The 26,254-nt window shown below is 37.0% G+C and overlaps 1 protein-coding gene across 2 annotated transcripts in view; it reads left to right on the top strand.

Moving 5' to 3' along the window:
- Nucleotides 1-26,254, top strand: part of STAG1 (stromal antigen 1) — a 306,806-nt gene that overhangs the window by 140,673 nt on the left and 139,879 nt on the right. For both annotated transcript variants that reach the window (XM_012000038.1, XM_012000037.1), the window contains exons 9-12: nucleotides 10,211-10,334; nucleotides 13,999-14,097; nucleotides 15,153-15,232; nucleotides 20,009-20,116. In XM_012000038.1, coding sequence (XP_011855428.1) covers nucleotides 10,211-10,334; nucleotides 13,999-14,097; nucleotides 15,153-15,232; nucleotides 20,009-20,116 — 411 coding nt within the window. The remainder of the gene's footprint in view (nucleotides 1-10,210; nucleotides 10,335-13,998; nucleotides 14,098-15,152; nucleotides 15,233-20,008; nucleotides 20,117-26,254) is intronic.

Below are 26,254 nucleotides of genomic sequence, written 5' to 3'. Positions count from 1 at the left end.
TTTTTTTTTTTTTTTTTTTTTTTTTTTTTTTTTTTTTTTTTTTTGAGACAGGATCTCGCTCTGTTGTCCAAGCTGGAGTGCAGTGTCATGATCATTGCTCACTGCAGCCTCGACCTCCTGGGCTCAAGCAGTACTCCCGCCTCAGCCCCCTGAGTAGTTGGGACTACAAGCACACATCACTATGCCTGGCTAATTTTTGTTATTTTTGTAGAGTCAGGGTTTGGCCCTGTTGTCCAGGCTGGTCTTCAACTCCTGGACTCAAGTGATCCACCCGCCTCAGCCTCCCAAAGTGATGGGATTACAGGTGTGAGCCATCCTTTGCTAATCTTTTCATTTTGGTTTGGTTTGGTTTTTTTGAGACAGGGTTTTACTCTGTCACCCAGGTGTGAGTGCAGTGGCACAGTCAGAGCTCACTTCAGGCTCAACGTCCTGGGCTCCGGTGATCTTCCCACCTCAGCCTCCTGAGTAGCTGGGACTATAAGCACACGCTACCATACCTGGTTAGTTTTTTGTATTTTTAGTGGAGGCGAGTTTTCACCATGTTGCCCAAGCTGTTCTCAAATTCCTGGGCTCAAACCGTCCACCAGCCTCAGCCTCCCAAAGTGCTGTGATTAGGCGTTAACTATCATTCCTGGCCTAATTATTTCTTAAGTTGAAAACTAAGATTATTCATTTTATATCCTTCCTCCTTTCTGAACTCCCCTTATTAGCTCTAAATATTCCACAAAGCACTACTGTAGCCTAGCTTCATTTTCTTGTCCTTCCTTTGTGCTGTTATTGTCGTGTATATTTTGTCTACATTAGTTACTAACCCACCTGTACTTCATTTTTTCAGTGTTCAGTCATCTCTTAACAAAATTAAGAGAAGAAAATATACTTACTGTCTTCTAATTTACTTTTTTGTTAACATTTTTTATGTTCTTCATTTTTTCCTGTGGAATTTAGTTATTGTATCGTGTTATTTCCTTTCAGTTTGAAGGACTTCATTTTGTGTCCCTTGTAAGGTAAATTTTCCCCTGCTTAAACTGTTAAATGGCATGTATATATCTGGGGGCAGTCTTAGGGCTCACCTTATGTTTTCCCCCCTCAGAGATTACCGTTCTACTCTGATAATCCAACATCTAAAAATCATTTTGTGCAATTTGGTTTTTGTTTTCATTTACTTTTTTCAGGTGAGAGCATAAATTCTGTCCATCTTGGCTCTGTCATGCAGTCTTGAATTCAGAATCCATATTTTTTGATTTTCTGTCAGTCTGTAACACCAGTGTTTATTTTAATGACTCACCTTTGTTGAATCTTGACAAAGCTTTCAACCTATTATCCTTGTAGAAACAACAGTTATTCAATTTCTTACTGTTACAGTGTTGATTTGCATTTTATTTAATCAGACCTTGCATAAACTGGTATTGGATCTGTCACAGCCTGACTCAACTATTCAAAACTAGAATACAAGTGTAGTTGAGAATGTGACCTACTTAGCAAAAGTGATCAGCATGCCATGGATACTAATCATTAATTTCCATAAGTATCACTCAGTCTACATTATTGATTAATAGGAGATATTACTGCACGTACTGGAAGTAGTAGGTACTATGCAGAGATGGCACTTTAAGTTACCACTTTGTGTCCCATTTACCGCCATCCACTTCCAACAAATTTGATTTTTTTGTTTTTTTGTTTTGTTTTGTTTTTGAGACAGAGTCTTGCTCTGTCGCCTAGGCTGGAGTGCAGTGGTGTGATCTTGGCTGATTGCAGCCCCCGCCTCCTGGATTCAGGTGATTCTCCTGCTTCAGCCTCCTGAGTAGCTGGGATTACAGGTGTGCGCCACCTTCCTCAGCTAATTTTCTATTTTTAATAGAGACAGGGTTTCACCATGTTGGCCTGGCTGGTCTTGAACTCCTGTCCTCAGGTGATCTTTCTGCCTCGAGCTCCCAAAATGCTGGGATTACAAGTGTGAGCCACCACACCCAGCCAACAAATTGGATTTTAATCTGTATGCTGCTAGATCTAAGTAATCATTTACAGTAAGTATGGAGGCCAGAAGAATGTGTTTTCTGACTGAATCCTTGTGGTATTGCTTAAGTCTAGAATTTGGGAAACTGTACCTCAGACCAAATGATCAGTTTCTTCAACAAATAAATGACAAATAATAAGAACCAGGGGATGTAAAAACACAAAATACTGAATGTGAAAAACACTCACAAATTCATATTTAATAAACAGGATATATTTTAGAATGTTGAGGAGACAGTTAGTGAATTAGAATGTAATACTGAGGAATTTACCCAGAGCACAGTAATAAAGGGATAAAAAGATATGGACGGACCTTTCTGATATGGGAAGGGTAGTGTCAGACACTTCGTCGGTCCTTTAAAAACAAGTTTCAGAAAACGAGAGAAACCCTTGATCATGGTGGTGTGCACCTTTAGTACTGGCTACACAGGAGGATGAGATGGGAGGACTGCTTGAGCCCAGGAGTTCCAGGGTGCTGTGAGCTATGATCAAGCCACTGCACTCCAGTCTGAATGACAGAGCAAGACCCTATGTCTAAAAAAATAGATACATAGAAAGAAATGTATTAGAGAGAAGTAGTACTAATGAGACAATGTTATAAAATTAAACAGAAACTTCGGATTAAAAAAACTTAATGAGTGCTGAGTATGTTAAGAAATATATTATACATCTAGACATACCATAGTGAAAATGAAAACCATTAAAGATGAAGGCAAAGTTATAAAAGCAACCAGAAAGACGGTTATTTCAGTGATGGTAAAAGAATAACCAAGTCATTAGACCGTAAGGGCAAACTTAATCAGAGGACAGATTTAAGTACTTTTGAGAAGATGAAAAACAGATGTCTTTAAGACTAGTTGAGTCTTTTCATTGTTTTATATTACAATGAAACCTTTCAGAATCATGCTTTCAGAGCAGTTCTTATACAATACCATTATAGGATTTATTCTGAACAAACTGTCATTCCATTATTTAAATCTTCTTCCTAATGTTTCATCTTTGATCTAATGTGGGGGTCAGGTTGCTAGTTAAAATGTAAATATTAAGTAGAGGATATTTTTCTTTGAAAGCTAATGTATCTTTGATGTTTGATTTTTAATTTTATTAAAGCGTAAAATTTTGTTAATAGTAAAATATTAAGGTGTAATGCAGGGTAACAGATAGCCATATCACCTTCTCTGTGTGAGACTCTTAGTGATGCAGTGTCTTTTTGTGTACTTTGCCACTGTTTTTACTTAATATTAAGCAACAAAAATGAGATGAAAAATAGTTTTATAAACTTGCTGCATTTTCAATACATCTAAAATAGCTCTAGCAATCAGGTGCGGTAGCTTACACCTGTAATCCCAGCACTTTGGGAGGATCACTTGAGGTCAGGAGTTCGAGACCAGCCTGGCCAACATGGCAAAACCCTGTCTCTACTAATAATACAAAAAAACAGGGTGTGATGGTCTGTGCCTGTAATCCCAGCTACTCAGGAGGCTGAGGCAGGAGAATCGCTTGATCCTGGGAGGTGGAGGTTGCAGTGAGCCAAGATTGTGCCACTGCATTCCAGCCTGGGTGACAGTAGTGAGATTCCATCTCAAAAAATAAAATTAAATTAAATTAAATCTAAAATTAAATAACTCTAGTCAGCCTGAAATAATAAATGAAATATTTGTATTTAATTTGTAAACAAGACAGTTTCAGCTCTTCAGGTTTACACTTACACCTTACTACCTTTCAAAAGCCTTCCTTGACCACCTTCTCTCCTCTCCATTTTACATGCTTCTGTGTTTTCTGTAACACTACTTACTAACATTCAGCACTCACTAAGGTAGTATTTATTTTAATCATCTTATTGTAAGTTAGGATCTGTTCTCAAGTTCTTAGTCTAATAAAGGAAACAGTGTGACTTTTCTGTAATTCTTTCAGCTATTTCTTTCAGTGAAGGCTATTTCATACCAAAAAATTCTCTATAATTGCTCTATTTTGGAAAATGTGATTTTTTTTTTTCCTCCCGGCCTGATCTTAGTGTTAAAATTGGTTGAGACCTGAATTCACTGGGTGCTGCAATTTGGATAGTGTGCCTTTTTTGGCCCATAATTATTTCTCCCTCTGGAGCTCTCATGAGATTCCTTGTACATGAGCAATAATTGTGAGTGTCAGAATATCCATATTAGCTAAGCATTGTTTTTGAAATTTGTATTATAGTCATTTTAATTTAGTCTGCATCCTTACTGGAAAAGCATCCATAAGGGTAGTACGAGAAACACTTAATTAAAATTCACTGGAGTTCAACTTCATTTTGTTATACGCAGAAAATAATTAAACTTCCATCTGCTGAGAAAGTAATCCAATGAAAACTTAAGTCTAGATACCAAATTAAAGGGTTGTGTTCTCCCCAAAAGGATACATTGTAATGATCAATATTAGGTAAGTTTTTCATAGAAGCAAACATGATCATTCTTTTATGTTGTAAAATAATACAAAACACAATATAAAATGCAATAATACAAAATACAAAATAATACAACAAGCATATGCTGTAAAAAAATACAACAAAGGATTAATAGAATTGCACCTGAATTATTCTTTTATAGTTCCTTTTCTTTCTTTGAGTTTTCAAGTAAAGCCTTCATGTTTAGTTTTTCATTTCAAAGCCTAAATGCTAGGATGTTGTAAAAATTAGTCTGTCTTATGATTGTCTTTATTCCTTTCCTCTTACTATTTTTTACACCCCTGCATTACTCTTTGCTTTGGATGCTCCCAAATGCCTCAGTTAGACATCTTTCTTAAATAGGGTGAGGCTATTGGAAATAGAGATTAGTTGTTTAAAAATAAATTTAATATGAAAACATAAAAATTGGAGGACTCTTATGTATGAGGAAATATGTTTATGTCAAAAGATATGTTGTAATCAAATCAGGGATATTTAGAATTATACTGCACTTTTATTTTATACTGCATCTCCTTGAATATACTATTAGTTCCTGGAGAGCAAGAAAGCAAATGTTGAGTAATAATAGCAATCACAGAACTGAGACTTCACTGGAGCGTGAAAGAATAATCAGTGTAGGTAATCAGAGTAGAATTCAGGGTATTATAGACATAGGGATAACCACAAACGTGTAGGTGCTGATGCACTTAAGCTATTTGGACTAAAGAACTAATTCTATAAGTTGATTGGTTATGATTATATTTGTAAGAGCCTTTAATAATAATGAAAACTAAAAATTTTAATTATCTTTTGCCGTGTAACAAATTACTCCCAAACTTGGTGGTGTCAAACATTTATCTCAGGCTGGGGGCAGTGGCTCACGCCTATAATCCCAGCCGTGTGGGAGGCCGAGGTGGTTGTATCACCTGAGGTCAGGAGTTCGAGACCCGCCTGGCTAACATGACGTAACCCTGTCTCTATTGAAAATACAAAAATTAGCCAGATGCAGTGGTGCATGCCTATAGTCCCAGCTACTCGGGAGGCTGAGGCAGGAGAATCACTTGAACCCAGGAGGTGGAGGTTGCAGTGAGCCGAGATCACGCCACTGCACTCCAGTCTGAGTGACAGAGTGAGACTCTGTCTCAAAAAACAAACAAAAACCATTTATCTCATAATTTCTATGGGTCAGGAATTTGGGAGTAGCCCAGCTAGCTGGTTCTAGCTTAGATCTCTCATAAGATTACAATCAAAGCATCCTCCAGGTCGTCTGAGGACTTGGCTGGGGTTGTAGGTTCTGCTTCCACAATGGCTAACTTACATGGCTGATGGCAGAAAGCTCTAGTTACTCATCACATGGAGCTTTCCATAGAGCACCTTGAATGGCATCAAGACATAGCCGGTGGCTTCCCCAGAGAGAGTGATCACAGAGAGAACAAAACAGTCTCTTAGCCTCAGGAGTCAGAATTCTTCATTTCTACTACATTATATTCACCACAGATACTTTACGTAGTATACCCACACTCAAGAAAAGGGGAATGAAAGGAGCAAAGAATTTATGGACATCCTTCAAAACTACCACAAGAGTTGTAATTTTACTGTCGTATGTGATTATTCACATGTATATATTATGTATTATGATCTATCAGGGTGGTGTCAGCAGTCAAAGTGGATTGGAGCGCTAGAACCCAAAGAGGAGACAAGTCATCTAGGGAGTTTTTCTAGCTACAGAATAGGCTCTCTGGCCACACATTGTCAAATTGCAAATCTAGAAAAGGATATTTACATTTTTAAAGTTAAGATGAGAAGGATTGGACTGGCATCTGAAGTAGACAAGGACTGGGATTCCTAGAAAACATGTGGTATGAAAATACTGGCAATGTGAAACCAACCCAAATGTCCATCAGTGATAGACTAGATAAAGCAAATGTGGTACATACAGTTCATGGAATACGATGCAGCTGTAAAAAGGAGTGAGATCATGTCCTTTCCAAGGACATGGATGAAGCTGGAAGCCATTATCCTCAGCAAACTAACACAGGAACAGAAAACCAAACACCATATGATTTCACTCTTAAATGGGAGCTGAACATTGAGAACACATGGACACACACACGGGAACAGCACACACCAGGGCCTGTTGGGAGTTGGGGGTGAGGGGAGGGAACTTAGAGGATGGGTCAGTAGGTGCAGCAAACCACCATGGCACATGTGTACCTGTGTAACAAACCTGCACGTTCTGCACTTGTAACCTGCTTTTTTTTTTTTTTAGCAGAAATTAAAAAAAAAAATCGGCATTGCATATAGAGAACCTGTGTTCTGAGAACATAAGCTGTTCAGTAGTCTAGTCGGTGAAACAACAAAGACATTAGAAATTAGGCATAGATGTAGAGATGGGGGTAAAAAATGTTTTGAACAGGGTTTCCCTGCTGAAGATGTAAAGATAAGACTTGATGTTCTCTAGCCTGTTGCAAACAGTCATTCATAATCTCAGTATTAGTGGTAATTCTAAGATTTAACCTAACTCTAAGAGTTAGATGGAAAAGTTAGATGGAAGAATGATTTCACTGTGTATATGTGCAGTTACCATACTCGATAGTCACTAAGTTTTAATCAGCATGCTCTGCCTATTGATTTTGTCCTCATCCTGCTTCCATGAAATTGTGTAATAAGACTTAGCCTGGTTTTTATAGAATTGACTTTTACAAGGGTAGTATAGCAGAGGAAAAATGTAATGGATCCTTGGCGGAAATACTACTTGGTAGGACTGAAAGAGCTAAAATGATATGATTTGGGTGTTTTATAGATATATTTTATAGTTGTTTTGATTTTTGAGGGGAGTTTTATTTTTGCTACTGTTAACTTGTTTTTGTTTGGACATCCCAATAGAAAACAAAGTGTACAAAGCTGTAGCTCAGAGATGGAAATTTTTAAATAGTAGGATAATACCAAGTGTCAGGCAAGGATATGAAACACTGATTTAGACATTTTTAAATATCTAATAAAGTTGAAGATGTGCATTGCTTCTCACCCAATAATTTCACTTGTAGGTATCAAAACAGTGTCTCACAGATGTTGACTGTGTCCTACATTAGGTACACAGTAGCTTCAAGAAAGAATACTTACTTGCCTACTACATGTGGAGCATTTTGGTATTCTCTGTCCCATATACTTTTATGTGTTTGTTGCCACTCACTGAATCAATTTTATAATGTGCTAATGGGTCCCAATGCAGTATTTTAAAAACACTGCTCTAGGGAAACTCCCTTCACAGGGAGAAGCATACAAGAATATTCACGGAATCATTGTTAGTAAAAGCAAAACCTTGGAAACAACTTAAATTTCTATTAGTAAGATAATATATAATTTATAATATGTTTGTAGAAAGAAAGAGTGGACATTGGCTAAAATTAAAACATCAGAGCTTTATAAACCAGTATGCATAAATTGCAGAATATGATTTGTGAAAAAAGCAAGTTGGAGAAGGATGCCTACAGGATAATATTTATGTAAAACAATACATATGACATTAAACAGAGATAGAATTGATATTCACTGAATCAAGGGCGGTCATTTACTCTTGGGAAGGGAGATGTATCAGAGGTATATAGGAATTTTTAACTGTATTACATTTCTTAGCTGAGCAGTGGATATGCAGTTATTCATTATATTGTTCTCTGTGCCTTGTTTTTTGTCTGAAAAATGAAATATTCTTGTCCCACACGTGTTCAGTATTATGTAGGTCTAGGAACACCTCACAGTTTATAGTAGAGCTGCTTTTTTTTTTTTTTTTTTTGGGAGACAGAATCTCGCTCTGTCACCCAGGCTGGAGTGCAGTGGCATGATCTCAGCTCACTGCAGCCTCCGCCTCCCGGGATTCAAATGATTCTCCTACCTCAGCCTCCCAAGTAGCTGGGACTACAGGGGCGCACCACCATGCCAGCTAATTTTTTGTATTTTTAGTAGAAACGGAGTTTCACCATATTAGCCAGGATGGTCTCGATCTCGTGACCCGCCCACCTCAGCCTCCCAAAGTGCTGGGATTACAGGCGTGAGCCACTGTGCCCGGCCAGTAGAGCTGCTTTTTACACTATATTCATTATAAATGTCTAGATTGATGAAACTAAAGTGAAAGATTATAATAGCCAACATTTAATGGAAGGATTAATGGATGCCAAGTACAATTCTAAATCTTTTATTTGTATTAAGTGATTTTATTTTCATAGTAACTGTGAGCTAGGTGGTACTATTACAACTATTTTAGAGATGAGGAAACCTAAGAAAAAGGGAATTGCCCAAGGTCACACAGCTAGTAAATAGCAGAACCAGGATTTGAACTCAGGATGTCTTTCTCCAGAGCCTGTACTTTTAGCTACTATGTTATACAACCTCTCCATGAGAAAGAGATACTATCAAAAAATGTAGGAAAACTAAAGGTTGTGATTGGCAGTATGGCTTGGGAAGAGAATGTTTTCCCCATTTTTATCCTCAAGCAACGACAGGAGCCGAGAGAGAACTGAGACTTAGAGCAAGGAATTTTATCACCAAAGAGAAACTAAGAAAAGTGCCTTAATTATCATTAAAATTTTAGCTAAAATGATAGATTATTGCCTTTTGTAAATTGGATAATTAAAAATTACTTAAAATTTTAACATTTGTGAATGGTAAATCAGAAACTTTGATGGTTGATCTACAAAAGAAAATTAGGATTTATGATATTATACTTACTATTTTCTTAAAGCTAAGGCGAATAACCTTGTGATGAAAGATTATAAAAATGTTAACACTGTATTTGTTTACAATTCACAGATATTAGAGTAAGAAAGTCATCCCAGGAGGGTTATATTGGATGCCTACTTATAGTGAGGTGAAAAGCCATGTAGGCAATGAGCCAGAATTCTGACTTTTGGGGTTGTTCTGCCATAACTTCACAGTATTGCCACCAAGATGGTTACCATTGTGACTAGAGGTTATTCTTCCCTGTGTCTCAGCCTAAAAAATAAATTACTACAGATGAAAGACCTGTGCCTTTAATAAAGTGGGCTTTTTCTTTTAATTCATTACATGTGTGCTAACTTATAAAGATTCCCGATTCTGGCTGGTCGCAGTGGCTCATGCCTGTAATTCCAGCATTTTGGGAGACCAAGGTGGGTGGATCACTTGAGGTCAGGAGTTCGAGACCACCCTGGTCAATATGATGAAACCCCATCTCTACTAAAACTACAAAAATTACCCAGGTGGGGTGGCTTGCACCTGTAGTCCCAGCTACTTGGGAGGCTGAGGCAGGAGAATCACTTGAACCTGGGAGGCAGAAGTTGCAGTGAGCCAAAATCATGTCACTGCACTCCAGCCTGGGCAACAGAGCGAGACTCCATTTAATAATTTTTTTAAAAAAAAAGATTAATAGTTCTTTTGAGAAACATTATTCTGTACTTGGATGTTTTTACTCTGATTTTCTTAGAAAGTTTAACATGTTTCTTGGCTCTAATAGTTGTGAGGCTCTCAGAAAGCTCCAAATGTCATTGTCTAGCCCAGTGAAAACAGTAATTGGGCCAAAATGGTTTCATAGAAGCTTTTTTCCCCAGTTTGGTATTAGTAGTGTTTATTTTATAGAAAACATGAAAAACAGAAGATACTTAAGTTGGAGGCCATTCAGAATGCAAATATATACAAACAGCATTAGAAATATTTATTGCTTATGGAAAGTGAGTATGAATGCATTCTAGCTTTGTATATTAATTCGAGATTGTCTTATTTCTCTCTCTCTCCCTCCCTCTCTAGTGATGCTATAGCTGAAATTAGAGCCATTTGTATTGAAGAAATTGGAGTGTGGATGAAAATGTATAGTGATGCCTTCCTAAATGACAGTTACCTAAAATATGTTGGCTGGACTCTTCATGACAGGGTAAGTTACTCTGTTCTAACTTTGATGGAAGTTATGCTTGTCTCAGTACTAAAATGCTAGGAATCAAATTGACAGCAGTTGATTTTTCAGGAGTTGTAATCATATGGAAATTTTATGATGATGCAGCTGAATAACTATTTACTTGATGATTCTGATGAAACTTGAAGCATTTGCCCACAGGTGAAGACCCTATCTTATTTAATTACAATATTGCCTTGAACCAAGTTTGACAACCTGGTATATATCAAGTTTTCGGAGAAAGAAAATCGTTATATTCTTTTTCTAATTCAGAATCAAAGGAGAATTCTTTTTTTTTTTAATATATAAAAACCAGGCTTTTTTTTTTTTTTTTTTTTTTAAAGTTTCTAGGACCATATCATAGTAGAGTGCTTTATCAGACTTGAATAGATTTGTTGGATTTTAGAGTATTTGATCTAAAAATCTAATTCTCTCTTCTGACTTTAAAAGGAATCCCTCATATAAGTAATCCTAAATAAGTAATCCTGAGAATAACCATAGGTAGGAGTGATAAGTTACTGGAATTTGGCCGGGTGTGGCATTTAGGTACTGTAATAGAAATACTATTAGAGTATATTAGAGCCCCAAAGTAGAGCAGTTACCATAAAAGCAACTGGAATTTTCATTCCCATTATAAGTTAGTTTACAGTTTTCTGAAGTATTTTCATGGATACTACCTTATTTAATTGTTAAGAAGTTCCTGTGGTGACTTTACAGAGGAACAGCCGTCATCAGCCTTTTGCTCATCCATTGTTGATCCTTTCATTATATATGTTACATAATACTTTTGTTTGCTTTCCACCTCTCTTGCCTCCTGGAATACCATATTCAGTGAGCCAGTTCCATAGATCCCTATGGGCTGCCCTTCAATTATTGCCTATTACAATTATTATGTTCCCACCCCCCTTGACTGTGATGGTCAGGAGAAGCTATGTTATCTCTGCTATTCTGGGATCTTCATATCTCCATTGCTGCTGGGAGCCAAATTCTCCATTTGGTCTGTGCTGAGATTTGCCCTTCGTCTGACGACCAGGAGGAAGGTCTGTGTATTATATCAAGACAAGGGCTACTAGCATTGTCCTATAGGCACCTGCCTTACTTGAGGCTTCCATGTAGTCTTTCAGCAAAGGATGGAGTAAGGAGGAAACATATTGTCCTCTAACAAGTGGGCATGAGCCGTATTTTCAGGCCTACAAATTCAGAGGAAATGGGGAGTTCAAGATTCTCACTGCATCTACCCAGATATCCTTTAGACTTTACTTTTTTCATGTCGTAACTCTTATTTAGACATAAGAGACTTGCCTGGGATTCAGAGTTCTTAAATTCTGTCACACTTACAATTTAATGCTAGGCTTGGTCTTTAGTAGCATTAGTTCTCTATCTAAAGGAGATAAATGTTTCCAAAGAGGCAATACTTGGCTTTGAACTGGTGATGAAGCAACCTGGCACTGTGATTTTCTCTTTAACCTTTCAGTGACACTCAGCAATAGCCACGCAATTTCACAGTTTTTGCAGTTACTGTTTGCCCTGCTCCCTCCAGTGTAGAAATGTTGCACAAGTTAATGCACATCCCCTTTCAAGTAAAAGTGAAAATCCTAACAAACTGCTATCCTACATCAGGAACTATCAGTACTTCACCTACTACCATTGAGTCTTACCTAATAGCAATCCAGCCTTCAATAATCCAATCCCAGAATCCCATTATTGAAGTCTTGATTCCCAGGACCACTCTTGGTTCCAACTATCATAGGTCACATTCCCTGGATGCCAAGCCTGAGTTGGGGACTTTTGTGCTCATGATATTTCGAGGTTTGTACTCTTAAGAGTAACCTATTGGCTGGGCATGATGGCTCACACCTGTAATCTCAGCATTTTGGGAGGCAGAGACAGACAGATCACCTGAGGTCAGGAGTTCAAGACCAGCATGGCAAAACCCTGTCTCTGCTGAAAATAGAAAACTTAGCCAGGCGTAGTGGGCACCTGTAATTTCAGCTACTCGGGAGGCTGAGACAAGAGAATCACTTGAACCCAGGAGGCAGAGGTTGCAGTGAGCCGAGATTGCACCACTGTACTCCAGCCTGGGTGACAGAGCAAGACTCTGCCTCAAAAAACAAACAAACAAACAAACAAAAACAACAGGAACTTATAAAAAAGTGAGGAAAGTATGACAAAGCAGGAAACAGACTAATGAAAATGTGGTTTCAGGAGAAGTCTGATCTCAGCTTGATCTCACAGGGAGGTTTGGAGAGTAAATCGTACCTTAGAAGATATCCTGTCCAGAAGCAAGGAGGCTGGACTGTTTTACACTTATATCTTTCTTTACTGGTTATGGGCCTCAACCTGGGCAAGAGAAGGGGAGTGGTTGGGAGAGGAAAGATGGAGCATAACCTCCTAGGGATCTATGCGCTGGGTAGTTCTAGTAAACCGTGATCCATTCTCCAGAGAAAGATAGAGATATTGAACCATTAGCAGTTAACACAGGCGGACGCTGAAGAATTAGCCCAGTAAAGGGGACCTGGACAGGGCATCGGCAGCACCTGCCACAGGCACTTCAGCTTTCCCTTATGTGCTAGTGACTTACCAACAAGTATTACATCATCACATAGCACATCTCATGGTATGCTAGTGTAGGTTTGAATCAGCTTACGAAAGAGTGATTATGCATCTCTTTTCATAAATGAGTTCATTGACATCTCATTGATAATATTGGCTATGAAGGCACTATTTACATTAAATAAATTTGCAAATAGAACAATTCAGAATCCTGTTCCTCAGAGCTGGTTGGTAAAACTTCTGCCAGCATATCTCTGCACTTAATCCCTACAATAATTTTATAAATGAGAAACCTGAGTATCAGAGTGATTAATAATATACTTAATATACTTATCTTACATGTAGCTAATAAATTATATAAATTGGAACTAAAATTTAGTTGTGTCTGATTCCAGAACTTGGACTCCTACTGTTACAGCACATAGCTTCTTTTAGAGGATAGAAACTAATCCCCTTTAAATCTTTTGAGAGACTTGTCTAGATTTCTAGGTGATCCTGAATGCATTTTGGTCACCATCATCGTGTACTCCAAGTTAATGACTTTATTAAAGACATTCCACCAATAAATAGCACTCCTAGGACTCTTCACTGTGTCATTTTGCCTCTGTTTTAAACATTGTGTTATTTCTGTTTTCCTGACTGCTGTCCCTGGAATATAAAATGAATCCAGTAAATATTTGTTGCATGAATAAATGATGACCTTTTAGTATAAAAATCAGGTTTTTCCATGGGATTATTCAATAATTACATAAAGGGCAAATAAACATACTTTTCCCTAATTATAGGTTTAAAATTCTCTCTCTGTGCCTCTGGATGATGTGGGATATACTACATGTTGAGTCAGAGTTGATAAATACTTGAAATAGGCATAACTTACTCTCAAGTAACTAAGGTGTTTTCAATGCTTTTTTTTTTTTTTTTTTTTAAACATATAAGGGCAACACACACTATACAATTCTTCAGTCTCATCCTGTGTTGAGTTACAATATGCAGTAAGTTGAATGGTTAAGCTAAATTTTAGTCCTCATATAGACTTGAAAACTGTGGTGTGGAATTGATTCCTTATGTTGTGCTTTTATTTGTATTTCTGAAGCAAGGGGAAGTCAGGCTGAAGTGTTTGAAAGCTCTACAGAGTCTGTATACCAATAGAGAATTATTCCCCAAATTGGAGCTATTCACTAACCGATTCAAGGTAAGCATCAAGAATGATAAGCTTATTTAATTTTTCTCTTTACAAATGCTAGTTACAGCTAGTTTAGCAAATTACATTATCATATAAGTGTTTAGTTCATATTCTTTATTACAGCAGTCCCCAGCCTTTTTGGCACCAGGGACCAGTTTCATGGAAGACAGTTTTTTCCATGGACCGAGGTGGGGGTTGAGGGGATGGTTTCAGGATGATTCAAGTGCATTACATTTATTGGGCACTGTATTTCTGTTATTACATTGTAATATGTAATGAAACAGTTATACAACTCACCACAATGTATATGTTTGCACAATCATTGCAACCCTGAACTTGTTTTCCTGCAACTAGATGGTCCCATCTAGGGGTAATGGGAGACAGTAACAGATCATCAGGCATTAGATTCTCATAAGGAGCACACAACACAGATCCCTTGCATGCACAATTCACAATAGGGTTCATGTTCCTGTTGTTCCTATTGAAAATCTAATGCCACTGCTGATGTGACAAGAGATGGAGTTCAGGCGGTAGTGGGAGTGATGGAGAATAGCTGTAAATACAGATGAAACAACTTCGCTGGCTCACTTGCTCACCTGCCACTCACCCCTTGCTGCGTGGCCCAGTTCCTAACAGGCTACAGACCAGGCTTGGGGACCCCTGCTTTTACTACATGTTCTTTAAATAAACTCATATGAAATAGATAAGTGAATCTCTGCTTTACAAAAGATATTACCATGAGTTCTTATTTATTACCTTTGGAAGAAGGTTCACCTGCTTAATTTTCTTTACAGCTTTTTATAAAGATAGTAATTTTGTAAGTTAAGGCTTACCTGATACAGGGTTTAGGGAATAGCAATTGTTGAGAAAGGTTTTAAATTACAAACATTTATACTAATATCCCCTTTGTGTGAGTAGGACTATGATACTGCAGTTTCAAGAGTAAAGCTTTTTCTTTAACCAATCATTAGTATTGCATATATATCCCAGAATACATTATATTAGGTCTGTCCCAGCTTATTTTCTGTTCATAGTTGGTTTGTTTTACAACGTTTTTTTTTCAGGATCGCATTGTGTCAATGACACTTGATAAAGAGTATGATGTTGCTGTGGAAGCTATTCGATTGGTTACTCTGATACTTCAGTAAGTAATACCTATTACTGTTTTAACTTTATTGATATTTTAATGCTTTTTCCCTAGGATTTTTAATGTCCTATCTATGTATAGTCCTTATGTATATATTTATCATTTTAGGTTCTACTTCTACGTTTTAAGATTAGATTTAAAACAGTATTTTCTGTTTTTTTCTGTTTTTGTTTTTTATTTTAACTATTGTTTACTTCTTCCACATAAAAATTACCTAGAGAAAATATCAATGATGTAACTTACCTTTCTGTTTAAAACAAAGCAGGCCCAGTATGTTGGCTCCTACCTATAATCCCAGCATTTTGGGAGGCTGAGGTGGGAGGATCACTTGAGCCCAGAGGTTCAAGAACAGCCTGGGCAACATAGAGGAGACCCTGTCTCTACAAATAATAAAAAAAATTAACTGGCATGGTGGCACATGCCTGTTGTCCTAGCTACTTAGGAGGCTAAGGTGGGAGGGTAGCTTGAGCCCAGGAGGTCAAAGCTGCAGTGAGTCGTGATGGAGCCACTGCATTCCAGCATAGATGATATAGCAGGACCCTGTATCAAAAATAAATGAATGAAAGAATGAATGAATGACTCAGAGAGAAAGAAGGCTGCAAAAGGAAGAACCCTCAAAGGGACAGTTTCCCAAATAGGCTTTGTTTTGGAATTATATAGAAGAAAAAAATAAAGCAATTAAATTGTCTCACTAATATGATAGAGATTTCAAAATAGAAATGTTATAGCTGTATTTCTACGGGTTTGACTAAAAACTAGATAGAATCTATGTGAGAGAATATATCCTAGCAAAGTCGTACATAACAAATCCTCCTCTTCCTATTTTGTGATGGTACATCTATCACGAACTAAATATCTATGCGGGGATCTACTGTTGTTTGAAATCCTTTTACATTTTGGCTCTAACACTGTGCTCTTTATTATTGTGGCTTTATAATACATGTTCTAAATATGGGGTCGTTTTCTCCTCTTTGTCTTTTTTTTCAAAATCTACTTACCTTCTTATGGCTGCTTTTTGTTTGATATGAATTTTAAAAATATACTTGTCAAGTGCCTCAAAAACCCTGCCTGGGATTTTGAATATTGGAACTCCATTGACTTTTATGATAAATTTAGGAGAATTTAAAGTACTTTGTTATGTTATATCACTTATGCATGAACATGCTGGAATTCTCCTCTTTTTTAAAGAGAAGAATTCTTACTGTATTGCCCGTGCTGGAGTATATTAACAGATGTGATCATGGCACATTAAAACTGCTAACTCCTGAACTGAGGTGATCCTCTTTTCTTAGCCTCACAAGTAGCTGGGATGGCAGGCATATACCTCCATGCCCAGCTGGATTTCTTTCTTTAAATATCATTAGGTCTTAATGGGTTTAATTTTCTCATAGAGGTTGTGCATTATTTAGTAAGTTAATTCTGAAATACCTTATGCTATTTTTGTTAGAATAGTATTTAGTATTTTCTGCTTGGTTGCTGCTGAGGAAGAGAACCTTTAATTTTTGTGTTGGTCTAGTATGTGGACCCTATTTGAACTCTTAGGTTCTGAGTTCCAAAATGCATTCTAGTAGTTTGTTGATTTTGTTGATTTTAGTATGTAGATTATCATATAACCTGCAAACAGTTTCAGTTCAGTTTTGTCTCTTCCTTTTCCTTTTTTTTTTTTTTTTTTTTTTTGAGACAGAGTCTTGCTCTGTTGCGCAGTCTAGAATGCGGTGGCGTGGTCTCAGCTTACAACCTCCACCTCTTGGTTCAAGCGATTGTCCTGCCTCAGCCTCCCAAGTAGCCGGGATTACAGGCACATGCCACCAAGCCCAGCTAATTTTTATATTTTTAGTAGAGACGGAGTTTCACCATGTTGGCCAGGCTGGTCTCGAATCCCTGACCTCAAGTGATCCACCCACCTGGACCTCGTAAAGTGCTGGGATTACAGATATGAGCCACCATGCCTGACCTGTCTCTCCCTTTTCTAACCTTGTAACTTTTATTTCATTCTCTTGTCTAATTGCATAGACAGCACCTTCAGCACTGTAACAGTGTCACTGATAGCTATTCCTGTTCTTGTCCTAGGAAATCATTTAAAATTATTTGTTTCTGTCATAGATTTTAATATGATAGAAGTTCCTTTGCATTCTGAGTTTTCTGGGGTTTTTGTTTCATTAACGTGCCTAAGTTAAATTAATAGACTTGTCTAATGGTAAACACTACTGCATTGCTAGAATAAATTTTTTTAACATGATATATTTTGTTTTATTTAAATGCAGTATTATATTTAATATCTTAGGATTTTATGTTCGTGTTGATGAGTAAATTTGACATTTTTTTCTTGTCCTTTTCCAACTTCAAAATCAAGGTTGTAGTCTTGTATTCTCTTTGTAAAATACCTTTTTTTTTTTTTTTTTTGGAGACAGAGCCTTACTCTGTCACCCAGACTGGAGTGCAGTGGTATGATCTCAGTTCACTGCAACCTTCACCTCCCAGGTTTAAGAGATTCTCATATCTCACCCTCCTGAGTAGTTGGGATTATAGGCATGCACCACCACGCTCAGCTACTTTTTTTATTTTAATAGAGATGGAGTTTTGCCATGTTGGCCAGGTTGATGTTGAACTCCTGACCTGAAGTGATCTACCCACCTCAGCCTCCCAAAGTGCTGGGATTTCAGGCGTGAGTCACTGAGCCGGGCTGTAAGATACTTTCAATAGTTTCTTACCTTTTTTTTTTTCCTCTTCTGAAAGAAGTGTCCTAAGACAGAGATTAATTATTTCTTGAAACTATAAGAGAATTATCTTATTAAAACTGTGACAGTCAATTTCTTTCTTTTTTTTCTTGGATACAGAGTCTCACTAAGTCACCCAGGCTAGAGTGCACTGGCGCAATCTCGGCTCACTGCAACCTCTGCCTCCCAGATTCAGGTGATTCTTATGCCACAGCCTCCCGGTAGCTGAGGTTACAGGCACGTGGCATCACGCCTTATTTTTGTATTTTTAGTAGAGATGGGACTTCACTATGTTGGCCAGGCCCGTCTTGAACTCCTTACCTCAAGTGATCCACCTCCTTGGCCTCCCAAAGTGCTGGGATTAACAGGCGTGAGCCACCTGCCCAGCCAGTTTTTAATTTCTTTTGTGCAAGAGGTCTGTTATCATTTCTATTTCTTCCGTGATTAACCATCTAAATTAAATTCTATTGGCTGAGCGCAGTACCTCATGCTTGTAATCCAAACACTGTAAGAGGTTGAGCCGGGCAGATAACTTGAGGTCAGGAGTTCGAGAGCAGCCTGGCCAACATGGTGAAACCCCATCTCTACTAAAAATACAGAAAATTAGTCGAGTGTGGTGGCAGGCACCTGTAATCCCAGCTACTCAGGAGGCTGAGGCAGGAGAATCGCTTGAACCCAGGAGACGGAGGTTGCTGTGAGCCGAGATAGGGCCACTGCACTTCAGCCTCTGCGAAAGAAACTGTCTCAAAAAAAAAAATTAATTAATTAATTAAATGTTAGTTCTTTTGTGTTACCGTTGACATTTTTGCAAACTTTTAAAAATGTTTTATCACAATTTTATAATTTTATAGTTCATGATCTTCTTATTACTTTCCAAGACTCATTCTTTCTTAATTCTTTTCATCCTCTATTTTATTCGTATTCTCTTTTTCTTCATAAGTCATGTCAGGTTTGTCCATCTTACTGTTTGTAAAGAACCAGGTTCTTTTAGCTCATTTGTTTTTTGTTTTCTAATAACTATATCTAAAGTAATAAATACACCTTTAAGTACTCATGTATGTCCTAAAAATTTAGACATGTAGTATTTTAATAGACAATAATAAATAAATGTCTGTGAAACCTTTAATTACCTTTGTGGTTTCCAGTGTAATTGCAGGTTACTTGGAAGTATGTTTTTATTCTACCCAAATTTTTTTTTTTTTTTTGGAGACTGAGTCTGGCTGGCTCTGTCGCCCAGGCTAGAGTGCAGTGGCACAATCTTGACTCACTGCAACCTCTGCCTCCCAGGTTCAAGCAATTCTCCTGCCTCTGCCTCCCAAGTAGCTGAGACTACAGGTACACATCAACACGCCTGGCTAATTTTTGTATTTTCAGTAGAGATGGGGTTTTGCTGTGTTGGCCAGGCTGGTCTCTAACTCCTGACCTCAGGTAATCCACCCTCCTTCGCCACCCAAAGTGCTGGGATTATAGGCATGAGCCACCGCGCCTGGCTCTAAGATTTTAAGCTGTAGAAGAAGGCCAGACGCAGTGGCTCATGCCTATAACCCCAGCACTTTGGGAGGATGAAGCAGGTGGATTACCTGAAGTCAGGAGTTAGAGAACAGTCTGGCCAACATGACGAAACCTCGTTTCTACTAAAAATACAAAAAATTAGCTGAGCGTGGTGTTGGGTGCCTATAATCTCAGCTGCTCGGGTGGCTGAGGCAGGAGAATCACTTGAACCCGGGAGGCAGAAGTTGTGGTGAACCAAGACCATGCTGTTGCACTCCAGCCTGGGTGACACAGCAAGACCCTGTCTCAAAATAAATAAATAAATTAATAAAAAGTAGAATAATTGTGGGCATTTTATTTTCTTCTTGTTGAATCTTTATTTTCTGAATTTTGTGTTATTGTCTTTTATACTAAAAGAAGAAACGTAACTTTCAAAGTAAGATAAAAGATGAGACAAAAATTATTAAGCCTTGAATTTTATAGTGAACTTTACAAAGTTTAAATAAAAGTAAAACTGAAAATAAACATTTGCTTTAGATCAGATGTTACTTTCTGTATTTTTCAGTGGAAGTGAAGAAGCTCTTTCCAATGAAGACTGTGAAAATGTTTACCACTTGGTGTACTCGGCACATCGCCCTGTTGCTGTGGCAGCTGGAGAGTTCCTTCACAAAAAGTGAGCTGATTATCTTTGAAAACAGATTCTACTTTTCTATGTTGTTTTGTTGTTGTTTTAGAGTTTGTAGGAGAGAGTAATAGTGACTGAACACAGTGCTGAAAATGTCCATCTCATACTCTGAGGGCTATAACAGCCTCATAGCCTATGTATACATTATGAATCACACCCTTGAGGATGCTGTACCTTGTGACATACTCCTTTTTTCTGAAATCTGAGAGGATGATTCTCAGCTAGATATGAGTGGAGATTGGAGGAGTGCATGAAACTTATAAAAGCTAACATAATTGATAATTCATCACTAGTTTTTTCTTTAAAATTCTGAGATTTGATCTTACTTTCTCAACATTTGTAATCTAAATGTGAAGCAGTATCACCTTTAAAATGCCTCCCAAGTTTTAATGTTTTTTCATTTTCTCCATTATGATGATTGATTATTTATTTATTTTTTATTTTTTTGAGATGGAGTTTCGCTCTTGTTGCCCAGGCTACAGTACAGTGGCACAATCTCGACTCACCACAACTTCTGCCTCCCAGGTTCAAGTGATTGTCCTGCCTCAGCCTCCCAAGTAGCTGGGATTACAGTCATGCACCATCCTGCCCAGCTAATTTTGTATTTTTATTAGAGACAGGGTTTCTTCATGTTGGTCAGGCTGGTGTTGAACGCCCGACCTCAGGTAATTCGCCTGCCTCAGCCTCTCAGAGTACTGGGATTACAGGCGTGAGCCACCACACCTGGGCATGATGAGGATTATTTTAATCAGTAATTCATAGTAATTCTGAAAGTTTTATATATATATAGTTGCAGTTTAATTTTTTTTTTAAACCTTATTTTTTGGTAAAGCATAAAGCTAATGAGAGTATATGCATGTGAACACTTAGGAAGGACATTTTTTATTGTGATTTACTGTATATGTTGTATAATTAGATTAGTTCATTCTGTAAAACATTTTAAAATATATATAAGTGTGTGTGTGTGTATACATATATATATATATTTTTTTTTTCTTGAGAAATGGGGTCTTGCTGTCTTGCCCAGGCTGGTCTTGAACTCCTGGCCTCAAGTGATCCTCCCACCTCAGCCTCCCAAAGTGTTGGGATTACAGGCATGAGCCACTGCACCTAGCTGATTAATTCATTTTTAAACTATAAACATATTCTTGGTTATATGTGTATATCTTTTGCTTTGCTTTGTGTTTTGTTTTTTTGTTTATGGATTTAAATTACTAGCTTTGAATAATAATCACAGGTGATTACAAAAGTTTATTATATATGCTAACTTCGTATTATGCTGAAATACAAATATAAATCATGGACTAGGCAACTGCTGTGCATCAGTGACTAACTTTGATAATGAGCAGGCCTGGCCTCTATCCAGTATCTGCATTCAGTGCTGCAATAAAAATTGTTCTCTACTCACTTGTACCTTTCAAAGTGAGAAAAGTTATTTGAGTGTAAGAAATCTCTGTTAAGAAAGAAACCAGCTACTTACTGTGCATGCTGGCAATGAAAATGAAGAGGAAGAAAGTCAAGGTTTTCAGGCATGACTTAAAATAATATTCAATTTCCTAGTGACTCTGACACCTCTGGCTAGTAGAATAATGCTGATTTTATATTTATCTTTGGATGTTGTCTGTCACCGATATCAAGGAGGTACTGTAGCCTTTCTTTTTTCAGGATTATTATATTCTAATTAGTCTATTCTCCACTTAACTTGTCAAAGAACTTTGTGTTTTTAGAAATAATTTGTTGTTTCTGTAGTTTCAGAGAGAAAATAAACTTGAGATGGGTTCTCTGTATAGTAGAAGCCATAAACTGGTAACTCTTGAGTTAGAAAAAGTCTTACTTAGAATGTACTTATTTTATATCTGTATTATATTTTTCTATGTTTGAAATATTGGCTAAATTTTTTATACTTTAAAAATTGATAGACATTTATAGAGTACATGTGATATTTTGATACATGCATCTAATGTGTAATGGTCAAATTAGGTAAGTAGAATATCCATCACCTCAAATATGTATTATTTCTTTGTGTTGGGAACTTTCCATATCTTCTATTAATAGCTATTTTGAAATATTCCATAAATTATTGTTAACTATAGTCACCCTACTGTGCTATCAAACACTAAAACTTGTTTCTTCTAACTGTATTTTTGGACCCATTAACCAACCTCTCTTTATTCCGCCCTCTGGTAGCAATCATTGTACTGTGCCTCCAGGAGATCAACCTTTTTTTAACTCCCACATATAAGTGAGAACATGAGATATTTGTCCTTCTGTGCTTGGCTTAATTCACTTAACATAATGTCATCTAGTTCCATCTGTGTCACTGCAAATGACAGGATTTCCTTTTTATGGCTAAATAATATTCCATTGTGTATAAATACCACATTTGTTTATCCATTCAAACGTTGATGCACACTTAGGTTGATTCCATGTCTCACTACTATCAATAGTACTGTACTGAACATGGCAGTGCAGATATCTCTTTGATATGCTGATTTTTTTTTTCTTGTAGATATATACTTAGCAGTGGAGTTGCTTGATCATATGGTAGATGTTTTTAGTTTTTTGAGGAACCTCCATACTGTTTTCCACAGTTGATATACTAGTTTACCTTCCTACGAACAGTGTACTAGCATTCCCCTTTCTCTGCATCCTGGCCAGCATGTTATTCTTTTGTCTTTTTGATAATAACTGTTGAAAATGAGGTAAGATGATGTCTCATTGTGATTTTGTATTTGCATTTTCTTTGTAATAAATGATGAGAGCACTTTTTTGTATACCAGTTGGCCACTGGTATGTCTTCCTTTGAGAAATGTATTCAGATCATTTGCCCATTTGTAAATTGGATTGTTTTCGTTTTTACTAAGGAGTTGTTTGAGTTCCTTATATCCCTTGTCAGATGAATAGTTGGCCAATATTTTCACCTATTCTACAGGTTGTCTCTTTATCGATCCCTTTGCTGTATAGAAACTTTTTTGCTTGATATAATCTCATTTTTCTATTTTTCCTTTTGTTGCACATGCTATTGAGGTCTTGCCCCAAAACTCTACCCAGACTAATATTCTTAAGAATCCCCAGTGTTTTCTTTCTCTTTTTTTTTTTTTCCAAGACGGAGTCTCACTCTGTCGCCCAGGATGGAGTGCAGTGGCGCGATTTCAGCTCACTGCAACCTCCACCTCCTGGGTTCAAGCAATTCTTCTGCCTCAACCTGCCGAGTAGCTGGGATTACAGGTACGTGTCACCACACCCGGCAATTCACTACTATTTATTGAAGAAGAAGCTGTCCTTTCCCTACGATATGTTCTTGGTGCCTTTGCCGAAAATCAGTTAGCTGTAACTGTGTGCACTTATTTCTGGGTTATCTGTTCTGTTGCATTGGTATATGTGTCTGTTTTTATGCCAGGATTATGCCATTTGGGGTAATAAGACTTTGTATTATATTCTAAAGTCAGGTGGTGTAAAGCCTCCAGCTTCTGCTCAAGATTGCTTTGCTTATTGTGGGTAATTTGTGGGGCCATATGAATTTTAGGGTTTTTTTTTCAATTTCTATAAAAAATGTCTTTGATACAGGGATTGCATAGAATCTGTATATCAATTTGAGTAGTATGGACATTTTAAACAGTCTTAATTCTTCCAATCCAAGAGCGTGAGATGTCTTTTTTTTTGTTGTTGTTGTTTTTGTTTTAAATATCCTCTCCAGTTTCTTTCATCTATGTTTTATAGTTTTGTTTGTAGAGATCTTTTACTTTGGTTAAATTTATTCCCAGCTGGGGTTTTTTTTTTTTTTTTTTTTTGGTAGCTGTTGGAAATGAGATTGACTTCTTGACTTCTTTTTCAGATGGTTCACTTTTGCTGTATAAGAATGCTACGGATTTTTATGTCGATTTTGTATTCTACTTTTCATAATTTATTAGTTCTAACAATTTTTTGTGTGGAGTCTGTTTTTGTAAATATAAGATTATGCCATCTACAAAGATAACTTGACTTCTTTCTTTCCAATTTGGATGTCTTTTATTTCATTCTCTTGCCTAATTGCTCTGACTAGGACTTTTAGTACTATGTTGTATAAAAGTGGTGAAAGTTAACGTCCTGGTCTTGAGTTCTTATAGGAAAGACTTTCAACTTTTCCCCATTTAATGTGATTGTAACTGGGTTTGTCTTATATGGACTTTATTATTTTGAGATGTGTTTCATCTTTGCTAGTTTATTGAGAGTTTTTATCATGAAGGGATGTTGATTTCTTTCAAATGCTTTTTCTCTATTGAGAGGGTCATAAGTTTTGTCTTTCATTCTGTTGATGTGATGTATCACATTTATTGATAATGCATATGGTTAAGCTATCTTTGTGTCCCTGATATAAATCCTGCTTGATTATGGTACATTATCTTTTTAATATGCTGTTAAATTTGGTTTGCTAGTTATTGTTGAGAATTTTTACATGCATGTTTACTGGGGATATTGTCTAATAGTTTTTGTTGTTGTTATTTTGTCTTTGTCTGGTTTTGGCATCAGGGTGATGCTGACCTTATACAATGAGCTTGGAGGTATTCCCTTGTCTTCAATTTTCTGAACTACTTTGAGTAGAATTGGTGTTAGTTCTTCTTTAAATGCTTGGTAGAATTCTGCAGTGAAGCCATCAGGTACTGGGCTTTTTTTGTTTGTTTGGAGACTTTTTATTACTGCTTCAATATCATTAATTTTTATTACTGCTTCAATATCATTATTGGTCTGTTCAACAGGTTTTCTATTTCTTTTTTCTTTTTCTTTTTTTTTTTTTGAGACAGAGTTTTGCTCTTGTTGTCCAGGCTGGAGTGCAATGGCACGGTCTCGGCTCACTGCAACCTCCGCCTCCTGGGTTCAAATGATTCTCCTGCCTCAGCCTCCCGAGTAGCTGGGATTACAGGTGCCTGCCACCATGCCCAGCTAATATTTGTATTTTTAGTAGATACAGGGTTTCACCATGTTGGCCAGGCTGGTCTCGAACTCCTGACCTCAGGTGATTCACCTGCCTTGGCCTCCCAGAGTGCCGGGATTAAAGGTGTGAGCCACCATGCCCGGCAGGTTTTCTATTTCTTTATGGTTAATTTGTGATAGGTTGCATGTGTCCAAGAATTTATTCATTTCTTTTAGGTTTTACATTTTGTTGGTATACAGACGTTTATAATTGTTTTTACCGATCCTTTGTATTTCTCTTGTAACCATTGTAATGTCTCTTTTTCTGTCTCTGATTTTATTTATTTGGGTATTCTTTCTTTCTTTCTTTTTTTTTTTTTTTTTTTTAGTTTAGCTAAAGGTTTGTTCATTTGTGGTTCCATTTGTCTTTTGTATTTAGTCTTAATTACATTTATTCTCTGATCTTTATTATTTCTTTCCTTCTGCTAATTTTGTTTTTTTGTTTGTTTTTGTGAGTCTTCTAGTTCCTTGCTGTGTTTCATTATTGTCGTCTGTTTGAAGTTTTGCTAGTTTTTTGATATAGATACTTATTGGTATAAACTCCTTTAGAACTGCTTTGGCTGTACTTGATAGGTTTTAGTATGTTGTATTTCTATTTTCTTCTCTCTCACGAAATTCTGAAATTTCTTCTTTAACCCATTTGTTGTTCAGGAGCGTGTTGTCTAATTTACATGAACTTGAACAATTTCCATTCCTTCTGTAATTGATTTTTAGTTTTATTCCATTATGGTTAAAAGAGATACTCAATATGCGTTCAATATTTTAAAATCTGTTGACTTCTTCTGTGACCTTGTAGCCTGTCCTGGAGAATGTTTCATTTGTTACTAGAAAAATGAGTATTCTGCAACTGTTAGATGGAATGTTCTGTAAATGTCTATTAGGTCCATTTGGTCTAGAATGCAGCTTAACTCCAGTGTTTCTTTGGAATCATTGATTCATTTTCTGTCTGGATAATCTTCCCATTGCTGAAAGTTGCATGTTGAAGTCCCCTACTACTACTATTGTATTGCAGTTTCTCTCTCTCCTTATGTCTTAATTTTTAAAATGTATTTGGGAGGTTCAATATTGAGTGTACAGATATTTACAATTGTTACATCCTCTTGTCATATTGACCCTTTACCATTGTAAAATGGTATTCTTTGTCTTTTTTTCTTTTCTTTTCTTTTCTTTTCTTTT

This window comes from Mandrillus leucophaeus, unplaced genomic scaffold (assembly GCF_000951045.1).
Source record: "Mandrillus leucophaeus isolate KB7577 unplaced genomic scaffold, Mleu.le_1.0 Scaffold612, whole genome shotgun sequence".
Taxonomy (NCBI): domain Eukaryota; kingdom Metazoa; phylum Chordata; class Mammalia; order Primates; family Cercopithecidae; genus Mandrillus; species Mandrillus leucophaeus.
This window is presented reverse-complemented; position numbering and strand designations above follow the sequence as displayed.